Source organism: Osmia bicornis, chromosome 4 (genome assembly GCF_907164935.1).
Source record: "Osmia bicornis bicornis chromosome 4, iOsmBic2.1, whole genome shotgun sequence".
In the NCBI taxonomy this organism is placed as follows: domain Eukaryota; kingdom Metazoa; phylum Arthropoda; class Insecta; order Hymenoptera; family Megachilidae; genus Osmia; species Osmia bicornis.
The window spans coordinates 5,596,921-5,618,315 of NC_060219.1; the positions used below are offsets into that span (position 1 = coordinate 5,596,921).

The 21,395-nt window shown below is 33.1% G+C and overlaps 1 protein-coding gene across 3 annotated transcripts in view; it reads left to right on the plus strand.

Annotated features, from left to right (window-relative positions):
• Nucleotides 1-21,395, plus strand: part of LOC114879889 (octopamine receptor 1-like) — a 39,712-nt gene that overhangs the window by 14,763 nt on the left and 3,554 nt on the right. For 2 of the 3 annotated variants that reach the window (XM_029195263.2, XM_029195271.2), the window contains 4 exons: nucleotides 4,280-4,393; nucleotides 17,855-18,083; nucleotides 19,243-19,380; nucleotides 20,635-20,747. In XM_029195263.2, coding sequence (XP_029051096.2) covers nucleotides 17,928-18,083; nucleotides 19,243-19,380; nucleotides 20,635-20,747 — 407 coding nt within the window. In that variant the 5' untranslated portion in view covers nucleotides 4,280-4,393; nucleotides 17,855-17,927. The remainder of the gene's footprint in view (nucleotides 1-4,279; nucleotides 4,394-17,854; nucleotides 18,084-19,242; nucleotides 19,381-20,634; nucleotides 20,748-21,395) is intronic. The other variant, XM_046285378.1, reaches the window with a different exon arrangement.

Below are 21,395 nucleotides of genomic sequence, written 5' to 3' on the forward strand. Positions count from 1 at the left end.
TACTTGCTCTTCTATTTTAAATCATTCCACAGTATCGAATGAAAAATAGAATTCACCGAAAACCATCATAACAACCCAAGAGTTAATATTTGCAATGTATTACGTTCTGCAAACAGATGATCTATCGAAGAAAGATATCAATATCAACGATCTTCACCAGTTTCTTTTCGATTTCCCCAAATTGAAAAGAAACATCTAACCCGTAAAATAAACACTTCTGAAAGGATTAAAAAGACTCTGTATACCGAATAAAAGAAATCTACCAATTCTTCCAATCAGCTTCTTAACTTCTAATTAAATAATTATCGTCGTTACACGACAATTACTCTTGCTTAGTCATTAACAACATTGTCTACTAGATTCTATTTGACTACATAGAAGTAATTGCTATTCGATAGGTACAAAGCGTGCTTTAAGTGGATCCTCTTTGACTTGAACAATTCAGGACAGCTTTAAGCGAATTCCCTTTATCACAATCGGGAATATATTACCGCCGGTGTTTATTGTACTTTGATAACGACACGGGTCCTTTAACCACGTTATCTCCTCTACAAAAGCCTCGAGCGAAAATAGTCTGACGAAAATAGTAGCCAGCTTTTCGGAACAAATTCAATACAGCATCGGCCGGTTCCGGTACGATTTCTACCGATTACCAGATCGAAGAAAGAAAGGGAAATAGCTTTGGGTTTTAGCCAGGGTTGCTCCTTTGAAATCCGTACTCGTTTCACCCTTTCAAACGTCTAATGTTTTCGATATTCGACGAGCAGAAGATTGTATCGGCAGCTGGCCATCCGGTGCGCCGCGATTTCTTCTTTTATTTGCCGCGTTTGTCAGAAACTGGTTACCCGATATTTCATTGGCACAAATGGAACACTGTTTTCTATACGATCATTTAATTGAAACGTCCTTTCGGGTAATAGAAATTGAGGATTAGGTGAAAAACAATGTTGCAATTTCGAGCTCACGATCAGTGTGTCTATATGGCAGCATTCTTTTTTTAAATGCTACAGAAAAGTAGCAGTTCACAAAAGTTGAGAGAAGACAATTTTTTTTTATTTTACAATTAAAAATAATTTGGTCTGGAAAAGGTTATGAATATTTCGGGTCATTAAAAACGAAAAATTTGAAGAGATATTTTAAAAATAATTTTCCTTTGAAGAGAATAAAATTTACATATAGAGGGTTGAAATCAAGGGTCGGGTTTGCACTAGAAATAATATAAAAAAAGGGAAAAGTAAAAGCGTCAGGTGCGTGTAATTTTATGCAAGCCCGGATTATGTTAAACTAATCTAGATGCAGTATAATCAAAGGGAAGCGAGGTAAAAGAATAGAGCAATTCGTCTAGTTACACCCGGTGCAATTCACTAATTTTACGCAACGAGAAGACCCTATTACGTTCACGTCCCGTGTAATAAATGGAAAGTTTCAAGGAAGGTATGTCGCAAATTAGAATGGACGAGAACCAACCTAAAGACTTGTAATTATCACTTATCACCCAGGCTGCTTTAACATTTACCTAGGAGCAGCAACTTTGATATCAAATAGCATCATAAAAATGGCTTTACGTAAGCACTGGGACAGAATAATAAATTCACTTTTAGTGTTATCTAATCTTCTTTAATTATCATTTATCAACGCGCATTACCAACGTCTAATGAGATATAATTTGAATATTAGAAGGCAGTGTAAGAATGAATTTCAGGAGGAGCATTACCATCCAGTACAATTTCATGACTTAAAAGTACCAAAAAATTATACTTGCGCCACATAAATTTCAAGCTTAAAGTTTAAGGAAAATAGCTGTATATATGCACCTTTTATTAATGGTCTCAAGACAAAATGGCTACAAATCAATTGCAGCCTGTAGTAAGGTTTCTGTTCCTTCCACTTCAAAAGCAGTCATTTTGTATTATGAACATTAGTAAAGGGTGCGCATATATAATAATTTTCCTTGAATTTTAAGCTTCTAAAGTACAAGCGTTATTTCCCGACACTTTTCTGTCATAAAATCATGTTAGTAGCCGGCAACCACCCTTTAATGAAGAATTTGTTAACTATCGCTCCTAACGTAGAATAAGCTCGTGCAACGCGTTCGTAACCTATATGCACTTACCATTATATCCGTTTTCACAAGGGGTCAAGCTGGCACAAGCCAACTAATATCTCGTAGTAACCGGCTCGTTAATATCTTTCAACGAGACACCACCGTTTATTCATTTTCCTCGCATTCGTCCTCCATTTTCATCGCTTGAACGACGATCTACCGACCGATTTTTTGTACTCATCCACCTGTGTCTAATCGTAAGTAAATAAATGACAACCGAATTACTCCGTTAATCTTTTGTAATTAACGAGGGATCGAAATTGTCCGTGCAAGTTTCGTCGAAGTCGGAGAAATGATATCACTTCGTAATTAATTACTCCACTCGTTGATTAGTAACTTGCCTAACCAGAAATGATTTATCGGTCTCTATTCGAGATCCATTTTGCAAGTTTCTATATTGCTTTAGTTAAATTTATCATGTCAACAACGACATATACCAATCAGTTTTAATCAATCTTTCCATTTTATAATTTATAATTTATAATTTATATTTGAAAATAGCATGGATGTTAAATAACAGGCATGTCATATAGAAACCATTGACACGTTATCTCTGGCAACACATATTGCGAAGGATAAGTGGAGGAAGTATTCAGTACAATAGGAAATTACCCTCTCACGCGAAACCGCGGCCTTAAACCGTAAAGATGACGACGATGATAATAAATCGCAGCTGTTGGTAGATCCATAGGGAAGCTTTAAAACGATGATACACACGCGTAAAATAGCATCAGCGATACGTGAGTTCGTCATTAGTGGCGCAATTTATGCGCGAACAGATACGTGACATTTACGACAAACCGATTATCACAATTGGTAGTTTCGTACTCCGTTTAACAGAAGACAATACATCAGTTATCGTACCGCGTTCATACATCGATCTTAAAGGTTATACCAATTATAGTTCTACCGTTTCAGTTCGATAACGCGTGAATACTTAATCGAGTAAAGACGTCAGAATTGATTTCATATGTGCCTTTGAAAATGTAAATAGAATCTGCCTTCTGAACTTACTTCATATTGAAGTTAACAATAAAAAAGGAGTGAATGTTTTATATAAGTCAGATGAATTGCGATTCTGTTTTATTAAAACATAGAACATTTATTTATAGTATTTAGGTATCAATGAAAAACAATTAGAACCTGATTAATTTGATAGAAATTTATAGTAATTACTGTTATACATAATTGTTGCTACTACAGAATAGTGTATATTTCAAAGAGAACATATGCTTATGTGAAATAGGAGAACGCGATCAAAATTAAAGCCATTAACAGCAGAAGCGAGGAAGCCATTTAATTTAAGCAAAACAGAGAACCAATTAACCATAACTCTGACAATATTAATAGCTTGACTCATGTTTATTAGGTTTCGCAAGGACCATTTGCATTTAAGGTTCTAAACCCTTCTGCTAAATAGTTGATACAAATAAATTAGAAACAAAAGGGGAGCAATAATAACCTGGATAATTTCTGAAATGAAATTGCATAAATAAACAGTTGACATTTCTTTTCCAATGGTAACAAGCTATCAAATGTACCTATTTGTTCGTGTTACTCGTAAACGCAATGGAAAATGGCAGAGCTACAAAATAATAAATAAATTAAAAGTGGAACAAAACAATAGCAATGCTTTCATTACTCTCAACAATAACGTATGAATGTAAGCGCTTCCATTGTAGAATAATATTTTTTCTTTCTTTCACCCTTATCCGACTTTACCTGGGATGCATTTTATCATTCACGTTTCAATTTTGCTAAAAAAGGTAAATCTGTTCAAACCTGGCGAAAGTACAGATAATTTCATGGCTAAGCGGAGCGTGGATTCTGGAAGTGACAGCGATTGTGTCACGAAATGACAAGTTCATTATACATACGGTGTCTCTGAAGTAATGGAGAAAGCTCTATAGCTGATAAATCGACTGATTCATATGTCGCTACCTAATATTTAGACTACCATCCTGTTCTAAGCTATGAGATACAAAATTATTCGAGTCAAAAATGTAGGAAATCAGGAAATGAAAAAAAGAAGTTGAAAAATTAGAAAATTGGGAAATTAAAAATTTGGCAAATTAAGAAATTTGGCAATTAAAATTGAGAAAATTGGAATATTATAAATTGAGGAAATTGATGTTTACCCAAAAATCTAATTTTAAGCACAATTTCTGTTCACAGAAACAACATCCTGAAACGAAGCTTTCAAGCTGTAGTTCACTTTTCTCATCGGATTCGGGGTAATGCTTGCAAAACAGAAGCCACCTTACGACAGGAGGGCGATAATCGAGGATGGTAAGTCCTTGTTTTATGCGCGATGCTGAAATGAAACGACGAACGATGATACAGCAAAACCAAGCCAGGAAAAAGGCAATTTTCAAGCAACTGTTTTTTTCTTCGTTTGATAAAGAAATGAAGAGTTGAAATGATAAACGACGTAAGTGCCAGAAGTGAAGATCTTTTTGAACTTTTAAACTTGGAAAGAACATGCTAATTACAAGTACAGTGAAAAATCCTTTTTTCCAAAATATGTGAAATTTATTATAGTAGAAGTGAGAGATCTTTTGATTTCAATACACCTAATGACTTGTCTGAGAAAAATGTATCATACGTAAATTATGCAAAACCTCTGCATGGTGAAGTTTGCAACATAGACGAGGTTTATGATACGAACGTGACTTCCTCGCTGTTTTCCAGACTTAGAATTAGTAAGCTGTCTTACTTTAGCTTCTTTCAATTTACTTATTTATTTATGGACCGAAGAACCTTCAAATTTAATTAACATCTTCAACGTTATACAGCAAATCTAATTTAATTAAGCAATTACTATAACTTATCCAAAGCCCACTGATTGATCTAAAATTCGCTTAAAATTCTTTGGCTTTTTTTAATCAATTCAAAGTTAATTCGACTAAATATGGTTCTTTGATTCATTATCATTATAAAGGTTCATTCATCTAAAGCTCTTTGACTTTCCAGCAGTACGAGAGTCAATCCATCAAAGGCTTCCCAATCTTCCACTAATTAAGAGCAATAAAATTTGGCAAAGTTTACGGAATCCCCGTAATTCTTTATCTGTCATGTATGCGTAGTATTCGGCCAGATCTGAATCGCATTCAACTCGATTGCATTGTGAACTGACATCCTCGGTGCTTGTACTCTGATGGCTGCATTCATGAGAGTTATGTAGATAATGCAATCATGATTTCGAGATGTACACGAGCTTTCCAGTGTAGCACCGGTATAATTGCCCAAAACATGTGTACCCAATTTATTATTTTTTTTTTTTTAATCGGATTTCCACTTATCGCCATAAAAATCAAGTAAATTCGTTGCATGAGAATTTTAAAGCTTTGTTCAATTGAAATTGAGTACCTCTGATAAACATTTTTATAAATCAATTTATAAACAAAAAAATGCAATTCGGTGTAATTAACTATGAGCGAAATTATAGGACGGATTTTAATCAGCGTAAAAATCATTTTCATTTCCATCGTTTCCAATCAGGACATTTGTAACCCACAAATAATAGATGCATGCATGCAGAGCACAGTGCCGTTACGATATAGTTTCACCCATGACCCGATTTTCAACAATTTTGTATCGATTTACTCGTCTCGACTGTAGCGGGACGAAAATTTCAATCTTCGAGACAATTTAATAGTTATTCGCGGAACTGTAGATAACAAAGTGAAAACTTTATCATTCTCGCCAAGTTATCGTTAAATTTGTTTCAAAGTCAAAGGATCACTGATTCTTTAACTTTTGTGAAACATAAAACAATTTTCTAAATATTCGCATTTTAATTGAAATTTTTACTAATTGACAATTCTCAATATTTCCTCATTGAATTATCAATAATTATTGGTTGAAATTTTATAACAATGATTGCTTTTTAATTACTAATGTAAGAAAATTATTGATATATTTCATGAACAATTTTTTTTTAACTACCAGAAATTATGTTTGTTACCTTCTCACTTGTAATTGCAGTCGTAGGTGTCACAATTATACGCGAGCTAAACCCAAATAATGCCTTAACAGAAATTATGTGTCGAATAACGAGCTTCATTGTAATCAACATGCGTTTACTTTAACGCTAGCCGGTTGATAAGGGAATGCTTTTAATCACCTGCCGCATATTACCATAAAAGTGCAACGAAAGCAGGGGGGTACGGCACAATTAAAAGTTCGCATTTCGTTGCAGGCAATTAAACGCAGCTGCCGCCAGAGGAATAGTTCAATGATGCTTGCGAGAGCAACAATATTTTAAAATTACATTCCTTCGAATTAATATGAAATTATGCCGTCTCTGTTTTAGGAAAAGCGAGGTGAATTATTTGAAAAATGTATTAGAAAAGAATATTAATTTTGTCATTTTCTAATTCGCTGATTGAAACATAAAAGTTCTAACATGATTTCATGACATAAAAGTTTGATGGAACAACACTTATGGTATATCAATTTGATTGATACAGTTCAATGAAAATAATGACATACATGCACCCCTCGTTAATGTTCTCAATACAAAATGGCCGGTTATTAATTAACGGTGAACATCAAAGCAATGCAATTCAAGAGAATGGGTTGTTGATGAATAGTCTAGCATAATTTCATGGCATAAAAGTATCCCAAATTGACACTTGCGTTACATAAAATTGAAGCTTAAAATTCAACAAAAATGTCCATATAAAAGTTTCAATAATATTCTCAATATAAAATGACTGATTCTTCGTTACAGCAAACAATGGCTCAACTTCATTAGCAAATATGCAACAAGTTTCATTCTTACACTTTCATTGTTCGCTAAAGATGTTAATATTCTGACACTCAGTTCGCTTAAACAGAAAAATACAGTTTCAGTAAAAGAATCCTTTCACTTTAAACTGATTGAATTTTTCCGCTGTCGTTGGAGAAACATCGAGCAGAGTAAATAAAATGATAATGCTTGGTCAGAATACTTTTCTGAAAAATGTAGATCCTCGTTCAACGAATTGCCTCTGCTCTTTTAATTCCTGCTGTCAGAATTCTTCACGTTAAAACGGAAATTAAATCCGTTGCGCTACGCTGTTGACAGCAGACGCTTCATGAATCATAATAACCAGTTGCCTTGCATCATAGAAAACCAGTGTTTGCATTTTCAATTTGTTTGCATCCATCCGCTGTTTCCGCTTCGAATTTCCCTATCTCGTGTAATCTTGCTCGGACACTTCCCAGAAATTAACAATAAGATATATTTCCGGTACCAGTCCGGCTTTGTAAACAAACAATCAAACTCCGTCTGAATTGTATTTTGCAAATATTTGTAACACAGTGGTTACTATTGTTTTAGGATCTCAACAATCTACTTATAGATTTGTTTAATTCGAATAAAAATCAATTAAGAAACCCTTGATTATTAAAATTTTGATGTGCTAAAATTTAGAAGACCTTTTATTACTTTTTAATCAAATAAAAAAATGTTTTAACTGTTTCTTATTATAATGAACTGGAGAGATTGGTAGCTTTGAAGATTTTCTTGACTGTTTTTTTTTTTCAACATTCCAAATTCCTTGGTCAATTTCATTCTTAATTTTCCAAATTGAAGGTTTATTACATTGTAATAAAATGTACTTTCACACTATGATTGCCACAGTAGAAATAGCTATGCGTGGTACTTTACAGGATAATATGGATTAGCAAGGATTAGTATCTTAATCCAATGTTTCAATTTGCTGTCTCGTATTACTATTAGGATTTTAATGGCATTTAGAATTTCCTTTCTGGTGTAGGTAAGAATTAAAACAAATTCATGAAAAGTTATCATTCAAATGCTATTTTGTAGCTAAAAATCTATAATAAATTAAACACCATAGAAAGGATAAAGGATACAAATCTGAACATGTTCATGAAATTTAATTCCAATATTATCTCTTCAACCAAAAGGCTATGATTTAAGCGGATAACAAATTTCTCATATTTTCTGGTTTAAAATATTTTTAGAAAACTTTCCTACCATAGTTCCAATGAACAGCCATGCGTTTATAATACCGTAAGACTCACAGAATCCATTAAAATTTCACCAGAAGAACCATAAATCTGATAACTTCCCACCATCCTTATTCATCTTACATAATTACGTGTAAGATGGTGTCTGGATTTGATGCAAACATTATGTATGTCTTGAAGAATTGAAAGAAATATCCTCGTAAAGTAATGGATTTAAGAGGATCGTTGATACAAAAACGATTAATTAAGGGGTGAAACCACCCTGGAGATCTCAGGGTAAATCAGTGTAACTATCACACTGATTTTCTGAAGAAATATCAAAGATACAAAAGACATTTTTATATGTATTTATAAAATAGAAGTTCGTTTATAATTTGAAAGACCAGGATGTTAAAAAAGAGGCAAAATGACATAATGCAAGCTCGAATTACAAAACTCTGCATTTGGTACACTCTTTCAGTAATTCCTGCAGATATCTCGAAATGAACAATCTTTTGAATGTACTACTTTTTCAGTAAACCGACGATACGTTGTAGCAAAAGTACATAAAATACGCTTTCGCGTGGATTCACAAAACAACGAGATAGAAACCAAAATGTTCGTTGTTGTCTATATGTCGAGGTCATGGATACACGGCCTAGCAACGTGCAGAAATACCAGACGATTTAGCAGGCTGGTATGACCTCAGCACAGAGTGTACTTCCTTGGTATTTCCCTGGTATTTTCATATCTATCCGAGACGGTTTCCACGTCGCCACTTGCCTGCCCTTCTCAGCTTTGCATGTAAATGCGCATCGATGCAACATGTCCAATTACGTGAACGATTATTGTTCCCTTAACGATCGCAAAGAGGAAAGATTAAATGTTTTACTAAACAGAAAAAATGGCTCCTTCCAAGACTTTAGAAAATGTTGTTGGAAATTTTTTAAAAAATATAACAGAAGCTATTTTGTTTCAAAATGAAAATCAATAAAAATCGTTTAATCAATTAACAGGTAGTGTGATTGATTTAGAAAATCTATCGATACCGTTAGTGAATCGAATCGAAAGTACAGAATGAAAGGTTAAAATTAGATTTTTATTTGCCTGAATACGTTCGTTATCTATTAATAACCATATTCGCAAATTTTACCCGACAGAATCATGTTTCTATCCGCGATGTACGTGTTATCGGGAATACGCGATTTAGAAATTTAATATTAACACGCGATCACTAGATTGAATACGTAAATAACTTGAAGTTTAAAGTGGCTGTATAGTCGGGCCATTTGCATATCCAATATCGACAGTGAACGGGAAAGCATTAAGTAATGTAATCTTACAAATATAACGCAAACTTGAATGGTTAACACGAAAATTTGCTTTAATATTCAGATAAAAGTCGTTTATAAGCTACGAATACGAATAAAATATATTATTTTGCAAGAAAAATAATCATTATTTTTAAAAAATTATTAAACGTTCTAAGGATAACATTTTTAAAAGAATTAATGTGTATAATTAGAATTAAAGAACGGAATGTGCGTTAATTTTGTGTTTCTCTGTTTACGTGTAATTAATCGGTGAAATTTCAATACGCAATCTCAGTTTGGAACAGCACATGCAATTAGCAGTTGGAAGTGATACGAAATCAGTTTAATTCTAAATTCAATTCTGCGGTGAAACGTTACATCCAATCGGGATAAAACATCGAACAGCACTGGCACGATGGCCGATTTGCATTTTAATCTAATTCCCATTGGTATTCCTGTGGTAATCACGTTATAACCAATTTCACAGATCAACCGTTTTTTTTCTCTCTCAGCTTAACGCAACATCCACAGGAAATCAATAGTGATTAGCTTTACACCTCAGTTTAAACTATTTTTCTCCATGAATCATTTTTTATCATCCGCATTTCCCACTTATTCCTTTTATTACTTTTATGAAAGAATATTTTCTTCTTGAAAAGTTTAGTTTTTAATTTATAAAAAATTATACCTACTTCATTTTAAAAATTATACCTACTTCATTTTAAAAATAATTCCTTCAATTGCATTCACAATACATTGTTATTTAATTTTGTATATTATTTTGAAGTTAAGGAGGTATTTGAAAAACTTGTATTCAATAGTATTATGCAAAAAGTTGAAATTTTCTTTGTATTGGATTCTTGTCAAGTAGAATTTTCAAACAAGTAGGAGCATACTTTCAGCTTATCGAAAGTTTTGGTCAAAGCTGCTTACTGTATATACCTTTCGTAATTCTACTCTCTTGTCTTCTACATTAAATTATTTTATATTTTATTATAACTTGAAAATAAAATTGATTTTTAATTTAAAGAAAATTATTATCTTTTCAAACAGATATGTAATCTAATCAATTTTAGTTATACCTTTTAATTAAACGATAACAATTTATTTCCAAAGATTACATTCCTTCGATGAAATGAAATTTTCATCGTTATTTATAATTGTCACGTTTCTATCGCGTTACTTATTGTTTATTTATCATTTTTCAAGTCTACAATCTATCTACTATGCTTTCACCATTTTCCACTTGATTTATTATTCCACAGTTTGATGCTCATTAAACCAATGAATTCGTAATAACGCACTTACGATACGTGTCCACGTAAACTGATATATACATAAAACATTTGCTTTCCTCTTACGGTATCTCGTTGTTTAAACAAGTCGAACGCTTAGTTAAACAGCGTTCAAATAATTAGGAATTTCTATTGTACATACACGTCGCTATATTAATTCCATTTAATGCAATGATTCACTTAACACTGACAATTGTGTCGTCTACAGAATCATTTAAATAATAATTCATTTTATTTTTAAACCAATTATTTAAAAAATTGCTATTATATCAAATAATGAATATTTTACTGTATTATATTTTCATTCCGAGGAAAATCATTGTGGTTCAATAATGATATATTCTATACCAGATCAAGAAAGCAGATTGGTGAATGGATGGCTGTAAGGGGAGATAGGATCCAATACACACACAGCAGAGATCTATCTAATACCACATGACACGAGGCTACTATTGAATTCGTGTACACAAGTTTCGCGCGTCTGAGAGTCGGATATTTTATGTACTTACATCCTTCAGGGTGAAGCAGTTACATAACAAGTGCACCGTATGCGTATGACACGAATAGAAAAGCCGATTTCTAGGGGAATAAGACAGAATTTTCCCGGGGGACTTAACGACAGTTGCACGATAAACGATTGTTTTCCTCGTATCCTTATGACATAACATGACATAACCCGTTTAACTCATCAGAAGTGCACATATGCAAAAGTTTCTACCATTTTCAAGGTAATTTTCTTCGTTGCCACATCTCTTACATAATGGAATACTTTGCCATTTCTATTAATTATTATTACTGAGAAATAATTTTAATTTGCAAATTGATAATGAATGTAATTTTGTACTGACTAAAATTTAACGTTAATGGTATACTTTTTACGATAGTAAAAGCAGTAACAGAAACGGAAATAATAAGAGAGATAAACGAATATTAGCTTTTAGCAGAATTTTCCTGATATAATGGAGGGTGTTTCCGATTTTCTACGAGTGGAAATAAGCGAATAAGTATCAGATCATGAATTATTTATCGAGAAGATTATCAAGTTTTGCTGTTCCTTTTGGCTCAATAAAAATCTCTCGACGATATGTAGCATTTTTTCTTCCCCTTCCTTTTTTTTGTTGTTGACTTTAAATAAAAATATTTTCTCGGTTCCGGGCACAAGGGATTCTAGTTACATTCAAGAGTGCATGTCGTTTTTAAAGAAACACCTATTTCGCGTGCAATTAGCTCAGTACTCATTCTAGCTTATTAACTGAACCAGCACGGTCGTCCGCATGTTGCACGTTGAGAATGTAAAAACTTGAAACGAAATAACATTTTTATTTCTTTTAAAACCGTTGGAAAATTAATATTTCTTTAACTAACGTTTCTATATTTGTAAAATTTACCCATTCCGCTAATTATCACGCGATTAATAAAAAATGTATCAAGTACGTCTAGATTTTTAAAGTACTCGAATTAACACGGTCGAAAAAACACAAAAGCTTTCATTTCAAACTCGAACAAATGAGCAAAAGTAAATAAAAATTATTAAAATCAGGATAGATGCGAATTGCATTTTTATTAACAATTAAGATAGATATGAAATAAAAGTAAATTTTAATCCATTTGCGATCACATTTTGTCTAATAAAACAATAAAAAATCCCTTGAAATATTTAACACTATCTCTGAGGGTGCCTATTCACTTGAGAATAAATGTCACGCAAGAAGTGTTGGAGAATATTTTTTTATAAGTGAAAATGTTGCGAGAGTCACTCTCAGTATAGTATTTATTTGCAAAGAATGCTGTTGAATGTACTTAAAATACCCAAGAAATATTACAAATTGAACAGTTCAAAAATTAATAAGAAGGTTCATTAGTTTGATTTACTTAGGTCAGTATTTTCCAGCATTCACATTGCGACAAGCTCGTTCACTCGGAAACTAATAATCAGTCAGATGATATCCTGTTCGGGTGCCAGGAGGACAGAATCGTTTAACGAGGAATGGAAAATTCATTTGGAATTAATCTTCCGGCTGATAAATCGTTTTAGATTCACCGAAAATGGCCCAGGTTTACCGGAAATTACTACTCGTCACTGCAGTTTCCAATGATAAATTCTGCACTTTTGTTTGATAATAATATTCCAAAAGGGAGTATTATTAAAATCCAAATCGCTACCGGCCTACCAGGAATTTTCCCCGACTGCCAATGAGCGGTCTACCCTAACATAACTCCCCAGAGAAAGGGGTTGAAACATCAGTGCCTAAAGGGTGCGGAATGTAAATGGTGATCGAGACATCTGGAAACGTCGTGACCTACTTTTTCCCCTAGAATACGCACGATGCGTATAGTAAAGAAGAGAAAAAGATATCCTCATCTTGTGTCTACACCTTACACTAGTGTAGGGTAGGTCAGCGAGAGAGCGAGAGATCCGACTGCGCGAGAAGGAAAGAAGAATAAAGCATATGAAACTGATCTTCCTTTCAAGAGAAACATATTACATCCAGAATTTGCCAAACGATCCACTCTTCATTTTTGACATATTTTTAAAATACCCACAGTCAACTTATCAAACTATTGAAGAGAGTATTAAAATAAAAGGCATCTCCAAAATTAAGAGCCACAATTATTACCTAAAGTACCTAAATAAAAATTCAAGCCGTATAGATTACTCTAAGTTCGCGTTTGAATAAATCGTTTGCAGACAATATGCAAATTAAGTGAAGAATATATCGGTATCAGGATCAACCTCGTTAGGGTAAATTTATTGAAAATCGAATTCTGCAGGGTTGACTCTAGGTACGGGGACTGCAAAATTGTTTCCGGAGGAGATTAGTGCATCCTTGCTTGAATTGAGACCCCCTACATCGCAGAAATTTTAAAATGCCTCGATCTCGTGATTGGATACCATTAGGATAAATCAGGTGAAAAGATTCGTGCAGATAATTTAAACTATTTTACGATTAAATTTCTATTATTTTAAATAACTATTAAATGAAAAAATATAAAAATTTGTTAAGATATTCGAAAGGCTCTATTTGTATTTCTTAAATGAAAATCCTTTCTCATTCATTATATCTTTTGAGTGTAAAATGTATGAAATTAATTAATCTTATTGATAGCACCTTATTGACCATTAGCGGTATCATTAATACAAAAACAGAGTTTCTAAGGATGCACCATCGATTTGATTATGCAACACGAATTCCCTTTCCGCGAAAATTCCCTTTCCTCTTATTTTTCCCATCGATCGACCACAGTCTGCTGGTTCATACTTCTTACGCTCTACCCGTTCATCCACTACCCTTCTGTGAATCGTGTTTTATACATCGGGAACCATCCTCTGGTACCGTGTCAGAACGGTGATTATTTATGACTGACCAAGAATCTCCCGCCTTCCAGCTGGGAATATCTCTATCAGTATTTGATCGATCGAACTAGCAACTTCTAAATTATTGGACTGGTTCAAGGCTGGATCGAACAGAATTTCTGTTTTCTTCTTATGTTTCATCCCTCCTCCAGTCGGAATTAGAATTGTTGTTTAACCAGCCAGTTGAAAATTGCTGGCATAAATCATAGCATTTTAATATTTAAAGGGTGTTCGAAGTTGGTATTCAATGATTTCTAATTAACATTACATACAATTACCAATGAATCAAGATGACTGATTTCAAGTTTCTTATTTAAATTATAAAATTTTTCAAAATGTTTTTGTTGGAATATATGCTGACATTCTTTATCCATATATTTTTCTATTTTTTTCAACACTTTGGTTCTTATTAAACCACCTCATTAACATTTTAAATATTGACAATTCGTCAATTCGTCAAATATTGACATGAAAACCTTTCTACTTTCAAGAAATATCATAGAAAATATAACTTTTCTTTTGAATTATTAATAATTAGTGTCCTTAATTGAAAGCTGAATTAACATGTTAAGTTTTTCTGAAAGGCTAATTCAAAGAAGCAAGTCCCAGCTTTCGCTCTAATGAAGACTCCTTTGGAAGGGTTAAATCACTTCCCGAACTTTCCAATCGCTTTTCTTCCCCTCTATTTTTTTTCTTTTTCACCGCACACTGCTCGCAAGAGCATTTTGGTAGCTCCGTAGAATTACTTGTTAGTGTCGTCGCGGAAAATTAAGTACCGTCGAAGGAAGCGTTTCATTTCAAACACCAGCAAACCCGGCAAACTTCGTCGAGCTGAATATTTCGTGGTATATACGCGAGAGTTTCCCTGCATTCTTAGTACGTTGCATAATGACATGGAAACGTATTCTTCCCGCCTTGTACTCGCGACATTTTTTTAGAACATCGTCATTTCAATTGCAAGCTGGCACATTCTTTCTCCCCGATGACGGCAGCCTAAAGAGATTGAAAAGTGAAGAAGCCTCTCCTGTTCCGCGTAAAGGGCAGACACGTGTGAACTAATTTTTCATCCTTTCATGATTTCAACCCCTTTGCCGTCAAAGATCCATAGTCTTCTTTGGCCCTAGACTGTCCGTCTATGGTCTCACAGACTAACGCGATGATTAATATCAATTATTTTAATCCGTCTTAAATCTGTATCGTTTTTCGCTGTTTCAGCTGATTATGATTTTTTTTTAATTTTTCTAATGGAAGCTATACTAATTACCTGACAGAAATATTTCAACAAATAAGAAAATAAATAATTATACATCTCACAGAAATGTTTGCGTAATTTTATTTTTTTATTTTTCTACTGTAATTTCCATACTATATGCAAATAATTTGAAACATCTTGTACTTTGTAAAAGAAAGCTGAACCTCGGGTAGAATAAGAAAAAGCGAGGAAAGACTATTTTTCATCAGAAGAGGAACAAAGATTCTGCAAAGAAAAGCAGTGTCGACACTGAATGTATTTTCTATGGCCATTTGTTCTCTGACTCTACGGAAAAGTGGATTAGATGTTTAGAATGTTGAGATTGAAAAAAGGACGAAGATGAAAACGTGTAAATAGTTGTATCGTAAATGGAACAAGATGTATCATCATAATTTCAAAAATTATTTATCTACTTTATTTTTTGTATTTATCTACTCTATCTATTTACCTATTCATCTATTATCTACTACCTATTATTTGATTTAAATATTGATTTAAAATGAAAATCAGTTGTTCATCTAACAAAAAACCTTCTAATTCAATAAAAAACTCATTTCCGATGCGAACACAATAAGTGCAAATGTGGTTACTTATGAAATATACATACAGTTTAAATGAGGACAGATGCAAGTTAGTTTCACGCTAGAATACAAATTATTCTGCGCAGATGTCTCTAGGTTTATTGGGAGCAGAAATTTATGTTCCTGCAGACTTAAAATCCTAACTACAGCATGCAGCTGGAATATCCTTTGCATTTATTCCTTAAATATTACACGATCACGTTATGTGTATATCTTATTCTAAAACTGTGCAGTTATAGGTAAGTACGTGTACATCGTCTTTGTAAATTAAAAGTATCAAGAGAAAGAAAACCAGGTGGAATTTAAATTAAACGAATAAAAGTTTATACTAAAAGGATAAATAAGTATGTTAAAGATTATCATTTAATTGGAAAATTCAAAGAGAGAACGTGTAATTAAACATAAGTTTATTAATTTATTTTGTTTTTTTATTATTATTATTATTATTCGGGGCTCAGCTACTATAATTTATCTAATTCAATCCAACCCAAATCTAATCTAACGATAATAAACAATATAGACTGAAATCTGAATCATAGAAAAATGAGTTTCAAGTCATACTTAGAAACGAGTAGTAAAATCTCAATTGGATCTTAATGAACAATTGTATCATCGTAAATCAATAATCTTTCATCTGTAAAGTGTTAAATCCTCGGTAATCAAGACGATAATTAGAGTGCCCAAGATAGCATGTAACTCCCAATGAAATTACATTCCTTTTCGCTTCTGCAAGCATCGCATAGGAAACCTGAATCTTGTTCGAGTTACAGAAAAGTGGGTTAATTACAATCTTCGAATGTTATATTTGTTAAAGCAATATGACGTTTATTTACTCCCACCACTTAATTGCAGATTTTAATTCCAATTTAATTCACACGTCTATATAATCTGTACTTTGTCACTATTATAATGATCTTTTAACTATAATAATTTAAATATTTCTTTTGCCTATTTTTAATAACATAAATGATGTCAAAATAATTATATATATATTATTATTATACTCTAAGCCCTAAGTAAAACGATTCTGTTTTTATTGCCACTAACTGAAAGTTTCTTTTCAGTAATTATATTTCGTGGTTCACCAGACAATTCGAGGATTTTCTCTATCTCTAGGAAGTAGATACCTTTCTTAAAAGTACGGTCGTAGATGTAGGTCGTGGATAACCTACGAGCTCTTCTGTATGCGATAACGTTTTCACGCCGTAAAAAATAACGCATTACTACCACTACATTATCATCCAACAACGGAAAATACTTTGCCTGTGGATTGCTATGAACGTAAAAGTCGGTCAGAAACTTGCTTTGAAAATCCTTAAGCTCCTCCATCGAAGTTATTAATTACGAACAATATTGGAATTTATCCCATTCCCGTGATTTATATCTATAGTTTTCTACTTGTTCTCAAAGTAATGGCTTCCTCTAAATCTGTTGATTGCCTTGATTACTTGCTATGGGATTTTCAACAAATGTTACGAATTTAGTACCTCTTTCGCCAATTTACATTGTAATTTAACATTGCATTTTTTATTGAAACATATCTATTATTTTTTAAATTTTTCAATCTCTAATGGTATGCCATTCAACACTAATTAAAAGTCTCTGATGAAATGTCAATTTCATCAGTATTGTTTCCTTTTGTAACAGTTGATATAAGAAACTTCAACAATTTTTAACTTTTGAAAACGGAAGTTATCTTTCAGTAAATTTTCCTCCGGTCCTCGAATTTCTCTCTATTCTCGATATTATTTTCCTTCGAGTATCCGCAGTAACAGAGATACTTAGGTATACCCTTTCAGAACCTTCTCCTCTGTACATTGTTCTCTTTTGTGGAACGTAAGATTACGTTGGCAATCGAGAGTGATCGAGGCAACATAATACCCGGAAACGTCTTGTTCGATTACCGTGAAAGAAGTAATTGGGATAAAGAGCCTTCTTCTAGTTTTACAATGCCCGTAGGTTCGAAAATCATCGGAGAAAATTTATCTTACAGGAAACTGTATGACACTCGGAAATGCCCAAATTGTTGAGCAGAGATCGTCGTCGATGGACCGGGGTTAAGCGTCATGGCGAATCAAACGACCAATTACTATGGGGACGTTTATCAATGGAATAGCACCGTGTCGACGACCGAACAAAATATCCAGGCAGAATATTATCTACCGAATTGGACGGACCTCGTTTTAGCCGGACTTTTCACCATGTTAATCATCGTCACTATAGTAAGTTTTCCATTTTCTTTCTTTTTTTAGTTTTAAGGTCTAATTAGCAAATATATCAATTCTTCTAATTTTGGATATTAGGGCAACTAGGAGCCTGGGTGGTTCTAGTTTCCCATAATATCTAGACTGGCTTCTTCATCGTTCTGAGATTCTGAGATTCTAAAATTCTAAGATTCTAAGATTTTAATCTTCTAATGCCCTAATGTAGTAATGCTCTAATGTTCCAATGTTCCAATATTCTAATATTCTAATATTCCAATATTCTAATGTTCTAATGTTCTAATGTTCTAATGTTCTAATATTCTAATATTCTAATATTCTAATATTCTAATATTCCAATATTCTAATATTCCAATATTCCAATATTCCAATATTTTAATGCTCCAATGTTCTAATGTTTTAATATTCTAATGTTCTAATGTTCTAACATTCTAATATATATTCTTCTCACTCATGTCATGTAATTTTAGAGTATCCGAATATTTCTAATAATTCTATTATTTTTCTGTTAGCTATGTCTGAGAAACGGGTATTGAAATACCGAGTGACATTATCGAAAGAATTTGATTTGGTTGCTGGTATTTGCTTTGCCCTTTATTTTAAATTCCAAGGCAGCATGTCGCCTGAGGTGTTTAAAAGTTTCTGTATACTGATGGATTCGAGGAGAAATTCAAGTTTCGAAAACTAACATTTTCTTTAGTGTAATGTGAAATCAACCATACATAGCAGGTACATGGTAGGTATACAGTAGCTATACAATAGCTATGTAGTAACTATGTATACAATAGATGATTCATAGCAGCTGCACAATAACTGTACGTGGTGAATTGCACAATTGGAAGGGCTTACAATTTAATCTTGCTTCGAGATCAAATAAAAAAATTGTGAAATTGAAATTGAATATTGCAAGAATATTTATTTTTCTCTGAGCCCATTTATAAGTACGATACGATAAAATATGAAAAAATGAATTGATTTTCCAAATTTTTTTAGAAAATGCCTCAATCTTAAATTTAAAACATCTAATGAACTATTCATATTTTTTAACTTATTACACCTTAATACCTTTTTACATAAAATTCCCGAATCCACCTAAGACAGAAGATTCAATTCCAATGAATTTCTCTAAATAAAATACAGATTTTCTATTTTATCACAGGTAGGCAACACACTGGTTATCGCGGCTGTGATAACAACTAGGCGCCTTCGATCCGTAACTAATTGTTTCGTATCCAGTTTGGCCGCTGCGGATTTATTGGTCGGTCTGGCTGTAATGCCACCAGCAGTATTATTACAGGTATATAAAGGTACTTCAAAACGGTGTAAACAATAGAAAGTCATTGGTCAATGATGTTCACGTAGTCGTTCATTCGCGAAGTTCATCCTACCATACAATAATAATGGACCAAGAGACAAAAATGAAAAAAAATTCTCGATAAACTTTACGGTACGCGAACGCATTCGAAATGCAGTGTAATACAGCTGTTGTTTAAATTAAAAAACACTACTAATTATTGTTCACCGCTTAATAATTAACGGGGTATTAAATCACCATTGGACACTGGATATTAATTACTTAGGAATGAATAATTATGATTTGACGATTATAACATTTAATAATAAGCCAATTGAACAGTGACCATTTAGAATAAGAATTGTAGATTCTTCGTTTGCTTTCCGAATGTGTTCGCCAGTTGGCTCAACAACGTCACGTGACGATTACCAACATTGATCCTTCGTTCTTCTTGAAAAGCGAAGAGCAATTTTGCATATAGATTGAAACCGAGTCGACTCATAATGAACGAAGCGATCCAATCAACTAAATCCTACGGAGACGTTTCTTAAAGTCAAAGATTCTCATTGCATAGAGTTACATTCTCTTATTTACGAGAATAACAAGTTCAGAAATTATCACAGACACAGAGGAGAAATAATAGTGTTTTCAAGTTCAGTGTAAATTTTTTGTTACTGCTTACTTTGCAAATTTGATTGATAAAATAACACTGTACTTTCGAGGATCTCTGTTAGTAAACGACGCAGACTATGAAGGAATACGAATGAGTATAACGAACGAAGGATAGTCTCTGAAGTACCCTTCTGGTTCGAGAATAATTTACTTCTAGCTTCTTTTTAGTTGACGAGCTAAAGCATTCGGTGTAATTAACGGGGCTCAATTAAACCTGAATCTGTTATAACCTATCCACTTCATCAAATTGTTCGTTAATTCCTATCGAATGGTAGCATTCAGTCTCTACCTTATGCATACAAAACAGTCTTTATTTCATGGTTTCTATTCTATTTCCCATTCGATGTAACAGAAAATAAATATGAAAATACCCTTGAAGAAGTCTCCTCCATTTACCTTCAATCCTTGAGGTTTAATCCCTTGGATACATTTACGGATTTCAATAGAACAGGGTAAATTGATAGAAAGAATTTGCAAAGCAAATGAAAAGTTTCAACGCGATAGAAATAGCGATCGCTTTGAAACACGAATTCTTTTGCTTTTTATTAAACAACGCACTAGTTTAATCAAACAAATTTGACGAAGCTCACAGGTGGTACGTGGGAGTTGGGTGCGGTACTCTGCGACTCGTGGGTCTCCCTCGACATCCTTCTATGTACTGCCAGCATTCTATCGTTATGCGCCATATCCATAGACAGGTAAGTCATTTCAGTAACAATTCTACTAAAAATAGCAAACCATAATAAAGTAGACTCTCGTTATATCACCTTCGAGAGGTCTGTAGGGGTGGAAAATTTGTCAAACTTCCAAGCTTTCATTTTAAGGGGAAAGAGAAAATAAAAATAAAATAAAATTTTCATAAATTATGATAGTGGATGAATGGTACTAGTATGTTTTAAAATTTATGTGAATGTCAAATCGCTCACGTGGCAATATAACGAGAGTCTACTGCATTCGAGTTAACGCACTATGGATCAATTTTTCCTTCCATTTTTCTTTTCAACATTATAATTATAGAAATGAATTCCAAGAAATGCTTTATCAAATTTTTCTTTCAAAAAATAGTTTACACTCAATTAAACATAAATGAAGTCTCGTGTTACATGATACATGTTTTAAGGGCTCACAGTTTTATCTTTCAACGGAATTCAAATGTACGATAAATGGAATGCTCAAAGTGGACCGTAAACTTGGCAAAGAACTTTTAATTTTCAACGATGACCCAGCAAACTCTTTTATCTATAAGCAAAGATCGATACAAAGCGCGAACACAGGGAAAAGCTTATACGTGATCGGCCAGTTAATTTGTAGCAAAACTGTGTCTTCTTCTTGTTCACAGGAAATCT